We start from the raw sequence: 10,933 nt of genomic DNA, 5'->3' as shown, positions 1-10,933 counted from the left end.
TACTCCTATATATACCATCTAACGAGTTCTCTTTATTCGCACTACTACAGATGCTCACAGCTACCAGCCAAACTACTATTCTATAGAGTCCTCGAAGTGTCCAATGACATCACCGGACGATGTTGCGCCAGTCAAGCCTCCGCCGTCCTTTTCTCCCGGAGCCGCGCTCAACGTATCTAAAGCTAGATATCCGGAGAAGATTCAGACCACCCAGCCGCTGATCTCTTCGTTATCTGAATCCGTCTTGACTGATTCTCCTCTGGAACGACGCTCGTCCCTATCCTCCGGCCGATCATCGAGAACAGCATCTCCCAATGGGAGGCTATCGTATTCTGCCTCCGCCTCCGCCTCACATCTATCTCGCTCAAGTACTCTTTCACCGCTGGGGTTCCAAATCGATACTACCGACGACATCCGTTCTCTAATAATCCGAGCATTCTCCCCGGTAATAGGCGTATATGCCTCGCCAGACACGGATGCTCTAGTGCAGCGAAAGGGCTTCAAAAATGGATTCCATGAACTAATAAGGCCATTTGGGGAAACGATCGCGGGAAAGATAGTTATACGTGATAACAGCGGCTCTAGTCGGACCTGGGAGGATTTCGGGGTTCGTTTTATTGATTTGGATACGAAAAAACAGGACACGGAGACCAGCAAAACGGAACCCGTTCCCTCTCTCGTTCAGATAGAGCAAGTACTTGACAGGCATATCCATTCAATTGACGACCCATTAGCAAGTTGGACTCGGGGTGGCGATGGCGGACATGGCCGTTTACCCCTAGCTTCTCCAGTTTATAAACTATTCCTTCGACGTCTACTCTCCCCGGCGTATACCTCGCCTCACGAAACCTTCATGCACCCCGTTGCCTGCATTATTGCAATAAGTTCACATACCCCTACGCCTCTTGAATCGCTACGTCAACTGTATGCACATACAATTCAGGGCGATAAGCGACCTCCTCAATGGGTGTATCCCGAATATCTTCGATACTACGTTCTCGTCCATGACGAAGACAAGGATGACATCACTAAGTCAACAGCTTTGTTTGATCAAATGAAGAGGCACTTTGGCCTCCACTGCCATCTTTTACGGCTGCGGAGCAACCAATGCGTCATAACGGACGATGACAGCACGCAATTTCCCTCCTGTGAATGGCTAACTCCGTCGGAAGATCTCTCCGAGTTGGGCGAACAAGGTATGTACCTTTCCCTACTCCTAAAACTGGAATATACCTGCTAATATCCGTTTAGAAACTCTTATTGATGTTGAGTCCGAAGGTTCATATATTTTTGAATCTGACGTCACCGCTATCAAAGCATTCATTCGGGAAATGGTCGCTCAGTCGGTGATCCCTCATATGGAAAATCGAGTTGCTCTTTGGAATGAGCAAGTTGCATCTCGGAGGCGAGGCTTGAGTGGTCGATTTATGTCAATGTCAAGGCGTTGGGCCGGGTTTGGAGCAAATACAAGGTCGTCCGGTGGTGCGTATGGCTCTGGATCAGGGACCAATTATGATTCTCAGGGATTCTACAAACCCGATGCACCCGAGGCAATATTACGGAAGTTGGCAGACTTTGCATTCATGCTCCGTGACTGGAAACTTGCGTCGTCAACCTATGAGCTTGTGAAAGGAGACTATGGGCATGATAAAGCATGGAGATACCAGGCGGGGGCGCATGAAATGTGCGCCGTCAGCACTCTGCTAAACCCCATGGCATCGACTGCTAGAACAAAACTTGAATCCATCGACCACCTCTTAGATACCGCCAGCTATTCATATCTTACAAGGTGTTCCGATGCTCAAAATGCTTTACGAACCCTTGTCTTAGGTGTGGAACTCTTGAAATCTCGTGGAGGCCCTGCCTCTGATGCTGCAGCAAAATGGGCAATACGAATCCTCAATATGGGTCTTGTGGGCGACAACGGGCGAATTCTTGTCTCCGAGCGAGTGTCTGCATGCTATGCCTCTAAAACCGGATCGGGCGGTGCAAAATGGGGAATGAGACGAAGGAAAGCCGCTATGTGGGCCCTTCTCGCTGCTGACTCCTGGCTAAAACAAGGAAAGCCAAATCTTGCCTCTATTTGCCTCGAAGAATCAGATCGCCTATATAGCGATGTATTAGATGAAGGAAAGGGGCCTCTACCAGAAATGCAACAGTTTATCGACAATCTACGGAATGCCATACAGATGGAATATTTTGGCACCCGCGGTTTCGGCAACGATGCCGAAATATCTAGTCCGATAGAGTTTGACGCGGAAGAGACGAGAGAGAAGCTGGATGATCGCGTTCACCGAAAATCGTTAAGAGGAGGTGTGAACCCACTAGAATCTACGCCTGTAACCGTGTCCCGGTTAAAATCAGATGATGAAGGTCACCCAAATGATGATTTCGAATAGTTCAGGATGATTTGGTCTAAGAAAAATAAATGGACGGATTATCGAGTAATGTCACATGCTTATGATGTCTATACTGTTGGGGGTCCCGGGTTGATCGGCCCTTCTACCAGCAGTGCGCTGGTGGTGACAGAGCTCTTTTGCCCCAGTAGAGAAGCCTACATGTACCTAGGTACGCAGCGTAGAGGCGCCAACTTTGGTTTTTCGACTAGGCATTTTGACTGTTGTTCCTAGGGTGATATCCACAGTTCTACTAGAGCTTGACGTGGGGTATTGAAACAAGCCAAGTATCATAATATCGGTACTCATTTTCTTGAATAAACTAGATAATTCATTCATCACTTGGTTGCAGCTCTATTTCAGTTGCCTAACGGCATCCGAATCACGTGATCATATTTGCTCGTCCTATCGATAACACCCGTGGACAGCTCCGCGTCTCCAGGAGAAGCAATCCTAGCAATCCTACTTTAGAACGGATGGATTCTGGACTCCATAAGATCTCTTTTGAAATGAACGGGAAACAGGGTTATGCGCCGAAATAACAAGGTGTAAACAGGTAGTGAAAGGTTTACTAGCCGTTCCCTCCTGGCACCAACAACAAACCCCAATCAAACAGCTATGAGTGAACTTCTAGCATACATCCTTGCACATGAAGAGTCTTTCCGAAGGTCAGGCTTGCGGTTTTGTTTTATCTTCCATACTCCCGTCTTAGAAGCCAAAATGATCTGGAAACTAATAATCCAAAATACAGAGCTCGACTTCCTTCTCTCTACTCAGACTTCTCCACCCAACGGAATACCAATCCAGACGGATATGCGACAAACGTCGCTGCATGGCAGCGAGCGCTAGCTCATGCTGCTCTTGCGGGCGTCATAGATTCTTCTTCGCCAGGAAGCAGACACCATGGAGAGGAAGGAACAGCAGCCAGAGGTGATTTGCTCGTGCTGAGGACGGGCAACGCGCTTATGGCAGAGCTGGAGACGCAAGAATGGGGCCGCCCGGTAGCATTACAGACTACCATTGTACGTTATCATAATATGTATTTCCATCCACTGTTGGGGCTTGATTTTCTCAGCTATGGGGTGCGTTACGGTTGCCTCACTAATTGGTTCTCGACCTCGATTCGCAGGATGAAGCGATCCGATGTAATTCCATGATACCCCTAGATGCCTTTCAAACTAGCTCCACTAGTCCATTCAAAACATCGTGGATACGTCTCCCCCCCCCTCCAACAATATCACAAGTTATGGGTTGGAGTATGAAGCAGTTAAGGGCCTTCCTATTCGATTCCGAAGGTCATTCAGGTGGATCAGGAAATTTACAAGTTATGAATTTGGTTTTGGTGGATAATTTAAAGGTATATATGACTAGAAATGACTCTCCTCAGCTTTTCACATTGAAATATGTTCTTAGTCAAGCTCCACTCCCGAGTCAAACTCCTCTAACTGAATCTCTTGATATTTATGTGTCTAGGAAGTTGGGAAACGCATCGTTGCAACAGCCTCAAGCTCCCATAGGTCAAATACCGACCTTATATACTCAAAAGAACTTTTCACGAAGCGATTTGCAAATATAGGTGGAGGAGCCGTGTTATCAAACTTGGATGTCGATGTCCTCCTGACATTCTTATCTAGGGATGAAAACGCGATTCTTTATGATGGAGAGGTATGCACATCTATTGTATTTCGATAAATACGTAACTGAGGAGTATTTAGACGGTTAAATTTAAAAGCGCCAAAAACAACGTTAACTCAATAACACACGAAGATCGGACGATCGCGTCTTTGAAAACGTTAATATCAAATTTGATCGGACAAGTCGCACTTCTCGAGTCGAAAATCAAGGAATCGTCATTGAGAGCGAAGGATGCAGTGACAAACAAGAACCGAGTGGTCGCTCTGTCTGCACTGAGGTCCAAAAAGATGGCAGAAAACAATCTCAAGCAACGGACAGATACTTTACTCCAACTCGAAGAAGTCTACATGAAACTGGAGCAGGCAGCAGACCAGATAGATATCGTACGAGTCATGGAAGCCAGCGCCGGCGCCCTTCGATCCTTACATGCCCAAGTCGGTGGGGTGGAGAGAGTCGAAGACGTTCTGGAAGAGCTGCGAGAGGAGATGAGTAAGGTCGATGAAGTTGGGAATATCATCAATGAGGCTGGAGAAGCAGTTGATGAAGACGAGCTGGACGATGAGCTTGCCTCTATGGAGAAACAGGAACGAGAAGCACGCGATGCTGAGGAAGCGGAAGCAACGCAACGAAAATTGGCGGAGCTTGAACGATTCGAGAAATCAGCGATTGAAGCTGAAGCGCGGCGTAAAGCTGAGAAAGAGAATGCAACGGTAGTAGACTACGACTCCGAGCTTGACGATAGCATTGGAAAATTATCAAATATGTCTATCGAAGACAGGGAGAATACGGAGGCGCAGAAAGCTGAACAGGTTATAGCAGAATAGATACCCCGGAGGCAATGGCACAATTTTGGGAGACAAATACTGCTCGTACCATGTATTGGATACATTTATTCGTTAGCCTTAAAACGCCACTAGAACACCATTCGATCTCGAAAAGGAGAAAGATATATCACTCCACAGCGTCCTCTAAAATTCTCTGTCTATCAAGTTCCATGCCCACACTTTGATCCTCTCCATTTACCTCATTCACAGCACCACCAATTGCATCATTTTTCGATTCACTCTCGACTCCCTGAGTCTCATGTCGAGTGTCACGTGGAGCTGATTTGGTTATAGCTGGATCACGTTCATTGCCTGCGGTTCCCGCGCCTTCATCTGTTGTTAGAGCGGTTTCGGAATGAGCCACCTGCACCATTTGTTGCGTTTTTCTGCGAGCATTGGCAATGAGTGCCTTATAGTCGTCACCATACGTTGTCGTCCAAGCGGAGGCATCGAAATCCTTGCGCATTACTGAAGATGTTGAGATACCAGCAGTTGGTGCCTGACCACCCTGTGTCCGCTCCCAGATATCGAGTTCCCGTAATAGCTCCCGTTTCGATTTAGGTACCTTGGAATCACAGTTTGCATTCCATATATTCATCCACTCCGTGTGCCTCTTTTGTAACAAGGGTTTAGGACCCCAGTCGGCAATTCCTAGCTCCTTGAGCTTTCGCCGCAGAACTGTGTCCTTCAGGAGCGAGTAGTTTAATGTCGGGAGGCGTTTTGGGGTATTTGTTGGAGCATGACTTCGTAAAGGTCTTAGGTTATATTAGTAACGATTATCATATCTCTCATTCCTAATTCGAAAATTGCTTAACATACCCAAATGATACGGACGGCTTCGGTGGATCTGAGGAGCCAGTGCAACTATCCAAATGGGCGAATACAGCCTCATTTTTCATTCTCCGCTGGCAGACTGGGCATGCAACAAGGGCATCATCTAGATGTATTTAGCTTGTGCAGAAAACAGACGTCGCGAAAAGTGAGAGGAATACCTCGTTCCAAATCCTCATCCTCCGTATCTTCAATAACCTCCACCTGTGTTTGCAGACCTTTATCCTCCGATCTTCTACTTTGTGAACGTGTTCTCCGGCCCTTAGCACGGGTCGCTGCATTGCCATTCTCCGGCGCAGATACCCCTGAATCTATCTTCCGCTTCTTCGCTGCAGGCAGTTGGAGGTCTTCCTCCGGCTCATCCGTTCTCACAGTAGCAGTTCTCGCAAACTCCAAAACGCTAGGTCTTGCCAGCTTAAAAGAGTCTACCATCTCCTGCATCGCCCAGTCCCTTCGCAGCTTGAGTTCCTGATCCGCGGTCCTGCAGGCGGGACATTTCCCCTCCGTACTTAGACATCGGCGTATACATAGAGAGCAGAAGGTATGTGAACAAGAGGTGATGACGGGATTATCGAAGAAGTCTTTGCATACTTGACATCGTAGGGCGGATTCTACACGGGCGAGCTGGGAGAGGGGCGTGCCGAGCCAATCTGTCGAGTCCGTGATGTCGTAGGCATGATCCATTTACACTGAAGTTTCGTGTACGGAGAGAAGGGTGGTGAAATTGAGAGTAAAGGGGAAGAAAGGGGTATTCAAACATAAAGGAGTACCGTTGTTTCTTTAACTAATATATATGATCTTGCAGCTGTAAAGTACTCATATTGCGGCCAAATCTCTCGTCTCCAAACCTCGTGAAGAAGAGTCCGAGTTCATCATCAAAGCTTGATGACTAAGACGCGTTAATTGATCACGTTCCCACGCGTTGACGACAAGCTGCAGCATCTACCAAGAGGCTTCAAAGTACGGAGTAATCGAGACATAAGCTTGAGATATATAATTCACGATGGCTGCCAATTATAAAAGATACCTTGCCGAAAAGGTTCTTAATGAGCAAGAGATTGTAAGCAACCTACAAGCATATATCGTGCGGTTTACACACGCTAATCCTTCCCCATAGGTTACCTACCGCTCGCTGAGCAGAGCTCTAAAAGTCCATTCCAACTTAGCCAAACAGTACGGAGGTTTCAAATATCTTTCTGATCAGTGGGAACAAAATGTGCTAACCCATCTTCTGAAGGATGCTTTCTGAGTTCCACCGCGTTGAGAACTCCAAAAAACCCCAAAGTGTCAATGCAACTTATCTCATCACTGGCACTCAAGCTCCTACGCAGCAACATGCGCTCAAGGGCCACATCAGGGATGGCGACGATGAGATTATGCAAAGCAGTCCCTCCATGAGCAGCCAGGTGGCACAGCAAGAAGATAATGATGAGAACGATGATATCCCAACGACTACGATAACTTTGGTGCGCGAGGAAGACTTGCTCGGTATTCTCAAATTTTAATTAAATTCTCACCTTATTTGCTCGGACAATGACCTAATATCTTGCTATAGAAGCCAAGAGCCTGCATCAAACAATATTCTCAATTTTTATGTATAGCGTTGAGCCCACCCGTCTGCAGGACTTAAATGTTCTAAGCGACATTGGACATGATATACTGCAGCCCCAGCCAGAAGATCCCCTCGAGCACGGTAAACAGTACGGCATGATCCTCAATAGAAACGTCAAGGTAGGAACCCAAGGCCAACGAGTCTCGCTCAATTTTTGGATATGCTAACCAACGGTCGAAAATCTAAAAGCGGCGATCGGGACTTCCACCAGCGCCCCCACCACCTGTTCCTATCGAAACAGTCAAAAAACCAAAGCCGGCCAAAACAGATGAAGCACCCAAGACCATCAAAGTCGAGGAACCTCCTCAGTCACAAGCTAAAAATCAAGCTCCTCAAGCATCATCTATAGCATCTTCACGGCCATCCAATCGTAGTCACGGTCAAGGTGGAACGGCTGATAAACCCAGTTCTCTAAAACGAGACACTTCGAATATATTCAAGGCTTTTGCCAAGTCGAAGCCCAAAGTCAAGAAAGATACACCTGAAAGATCGAGCGGTCCTGACGTAGAATCGGTATGTCCAAAACATCACTCTCAATTGTCTTGTCAGAGTAAATACTGATTTATATGAGTAGGCTGAACCCAGTGACCCTGAAGATGGTATGATACCTTTACGTATTACTCCTTTTTCTTTCATTTTCCTTGCTCATAATATTCTAGTTGCTCTCGATGATTCATCGGAAGAAGAGCGAGAGGACCTATTCCTTGACACAGGGACGAGAACCAGCAACTCGAAGAGGGAGGCAAGGAAGGAGAGAGAAGAGAAGCTTCGGAAAATGATGGAAGGTATATTTTCCAGTGACTCTGGGAATACGTTACAGATCACTTCGCTGTGGGCTGACTTGTCACAAACAACAAAAGATGAAGAAATGACAGATGCGCCAGAACCATTCACCACGGAAGAGCCAGAGTCTGCCGAAGCCTCGCAGCCCGAAGAAGCACCGAAGCCCGAGCCTGATGAGGAAGCGAGCGCTCGGAAGGGCCGACGGAGAGGGAGACGACAAGTGATGAAAAAGATGACGATAAAAGATGCAGAAGGATATCTCGGTACGTACAATTATTTTGCTCCTTCTCCTTCTCTTTTCTAGCACATACGAAACATGATAGGCCAGCAGCTCACACTCCCTTTTCTTGTTTTCCAATTGCACAGTAACGAAAGAGGAACCTGTCTGGGAATCATTTTCAGAAGACGAAGCACCACCACCGGCGAAAAGAAAGCAGGCCATCTCGGTGACTCCAAAGTCTTCTAGTCATAAGGGAACCCAGAAAACGGGTCAGGGTCAGGGTAACATTATGTCGTTCTTTGGCAGAAAACAGCCTTAATAGATTTCTCCACAATGGATGATCGCTTTCGTCTCCAGCGGTAGCAGGCCCAAAGTTATGAATGTAACATCAACCACTTAGCATCTTTCTACGTCAGATTCTTTTTTGGATTCTATTATATTCCCGTACTTATTGCCCGATTCCTTAATGCCTTTGACATCATTCTCTCCCCGGGCGATCTATATGTGACACAGTATGTGACACAGTATGTAGGGTAAACCCATAACCATAAGAAAAAAAAGAGTAAGCAAGCCTCGAAGGAGAAGCCCGAAGCCAATAAAATCATCATGATGATTGGGGAAAAAGGTCGGAAACTTGACATGGTAACCTTCAAGGAGAAAGGAGCAGCACCGAAGTCACTCACTAGGTTACACTCACAGGGATGGAAATACCAGATAAGCTTTTTCCCGCAAACCGATCCACCCACCAAGCCACCAAATGACAGGGAAGTTCATTTTCAAAGCAAGGGTAACGTCCGTTCCTCTTTCGGCCACGGAACTGGGATTGTCAGATGGGTATTTTATACCAGGGTTACAATGAACACACACCATTGATACTGGTTGTATTAGTAATTGAGACCTTCTCATTGAAGGTTGTATGAAATAGAAACACACATTGAAAGGGGTCGAGAGATCTGTGGAGCTCATTCTCTTAAAGCCAAGACTGACTAAACCATATAGTTACAGTAACTAAAAATATCTTAATGCACACGAGCCTCTGTGTGCAAAGACATTGCAGAGCTAAGCTCAAAACAGAAGGCCCTGCAAGATTGATTTTACAGCTTATTATTAATAATAATAGAAGGGATAGAACTGTAAAAACATATAGAGATTCATTTTTTAATAATAATAGAAGGAATAGAACTGTAAAAACATACTGACATTGACTATGTATAACTATTAGTTAATTGTATTGAAATTGATATATTTCATATTAAAAAGTGACTTACTTCTATAATAAGAGCAGTAACTTTCAGTGTTATTATAATGATAACTAGTACAAGCTTTATAACATCAATTCAGAGTGCTGATACAGATGATAAAAGAGTCTTCTTCTCTAGCACAGTGACTGCAGAGAACTGTAAAAACAACACTATAAGATTATAGAAGAAGAGCTTTATAATTTGTATTAATTTTTATATTAATCTGACAACTCTCTTATAAGACTGACTTATAAGTATAGAATAATTTAATAAGAGTCTGTAGCTTCTTTAACAGCTTCTCAGACATTCTTTCAGTTAAATAAGTCAACAGTCAACTTAATAATCTAGAATCAACAGACACAGCAGAGACAGACACAGATACAGAACTGAAAATGAAGTTAACAGCTGATAGCTCAATAGACTGAACAAGGTTATTGAGAACTATACTGACTGTTAAAATTATAATTTTCATCATTTTAAGAATCTTACTTACAATGAACATGTTTCAAGATGTTATTTTCAGTTATAATAACAGTATTAATGATTTTTTGAACTTCTGATGAATTAATAGAGATAAATGACATAGTTTCTGAAAAAAAAAAAAACAACTGATAGAGATAAAAGATGAGAGATAAGATAAATTCTTCAAAGAGAAAGAGAATACTCTGAGATTCATTCACTTTCTCTCATACATGTATTAACAGCTGCAAGAATTCAATATTTCTTATCATATAATGTAATACAGATCTCAATAACACAGGTCTCAGAAGATTCTTAATCTCTCAGATTAAAGATATTATTATATTAAATCTGAGCTGTATAAATTAATATTTAGATTATTTCAATATCTTCTATAGATTACTAACTACTCATTCTCAGATTCAGTGATTATAATAGAATCAGCTGTAATAGATTTGTTAAATTCAATGATTGAATTCAGTGAATCTGCAAGTAGAACAGATGAAGAGAATAATAAAACAGAGAATAAAGAACTTACAGTAATGAAGAATGAGTGAATAAGCAGATTAAATGTAAACTGTGAAAAAGATAAAATAAAGAACAGATGAAGCTATATAGAATATAGATTAGTAGAGACCTATAAAAAGAAAAGAAATATAACTTAGTTATCTGTTGACTTTGATATCTTATATAATCAATCTCACATATCTGCATGCTTCTGCTTACTTCATTATCAGGCTGATGAAATCTGAAATAATCAAAGAGTTATTTGAATAGAAGATCTTGATATATTTTAATCTATAAAATCACAATATATGTGAGATCAGCCTGGAATTCAGTCTTGAAAATATCAAGAACAGCTCAATCAAGTGATAATTCTTGAGATTTATAAACAGTAAAGATATATACAACTGTAATAGAGAACTATGTAC

General features: G+C 43.8%; 4 protein-coding genes across 5 annotated transcripts; 3 read left to right on the top strand and 1 right to left on the bottom strand.

Annotated features, from left to right (window-relative positions):
* Positions 1–103: 103 nt before the first annotated feature.
* Positions 104–2,399, top strand: BDCG_01230 (uncharacterized protein; the record flags this gene model as incomplete). The annotated part of the gene is made up of 2 exons (XM_045416737.1): positions 104–1,196; positions 1,252–2,399. The coding sequence occupies 2 exons, from the start codon at positions 104–106 to the stop codon at positions 2,397–2,399; spliced, it is 2,241 nt and encodes a 746-aa protein (XP_045272392.1).
* Positions 2,400–2,814: 415 nt separating this feature from the next.
* Positions 2,815–6,497, top strand: BDCG_01229. 2 transcript variants are annotated; one of them, XM_045416736.1, is made up of 5 exons: positions 2,815–3,064; positions 3,148–3,418; positions 3,533–3,753; positions 3,870–4,061; positions 4,112–6,497. In XM_045416736.1, exons 2-5 carry the CDS (start codon positions 3,385–3,387, stop codon positions 4,853–4,855), a joined length of 1,191 nt encoding a protein of 396 aa, XP_045279498.1. In that variant the 5' UTR covers positions 2,815–3,064; positions 3,148–3,384; the 3' UTR covers positions 4,856–6,497. The 2 variants fall into 2 exon arrangements, with proteins under 2 accessions (XP_045279498.1, XP_045272391.1); XM_045416735.1 differs by having other exon boundaries at positions 3,526–3,753.
* BDCG_01228 (DNA repair protein rad18) lies at positions 3,632–6,524 on the bottom strand. Its single transcript, XM_045416734.1, has 3 exons — positions 5,848–6,524; positions 5,675–5,792; positions 3,632–5,610 (listed from the first exon to the last, which is right to left on the bottom strand). Exons 1-3 carry the CDS (start codon positions 6,368–6,370, stop codon positions 4,983–4,985), a joined length of 1,269 nt encoding a protein of 422 aa, XP_045272390.1. The 5' UTR covers positions 6,371–6,524; the 3' UTR covers positions 3,632–4,982.
* BDCG_01227 (DNA polymerase delta subunit 3) lies at positions 6,502–9,165 on the top strand. The gene is made up of 9 exons (XM_045416733.1): positions 6,502–6,746; positions 6,804–6,859; positions 6,924–7,174; positions 7,242–7,417; positions 7,488–7,811; positions 7,873–7,897; positions 7,958–8,083; positions 8,159–8,344; positions 8,448–9,165. Exons 1-9 carry the CDS (start codon positions 6,690–6,692, stop codon positions 8,618–8,620), a joined length of 1,374 nt encoding a protein of 457 aa, XP_045272389.1. The 5' UTR covers positions 6,502–6,689; the 3' UTR covers positions 8,621–9,165.
* Positions 9,166–10,933: the final 1,768 nt, after the last annotated feature.

The sequence above is a fragment of the Blastomyces dermatitidis genome (genome assembly GCF_000003525.1).
Source record: "Blastomyces dermatitidis ER-3 genomic scaffold supercont1.1, whole genome shotgun sequence".
Taxonomy (NCBI): Eukaryota; Fungi; Ascomycota; class Eurotiomycetes; order Onygenales; family Ajellomycetaceae; genus Blastomyces; species Blastomyces dermatitidis.
This window is presented reverse-complemented; position numbering and strand designations above follow the sequence as displayed.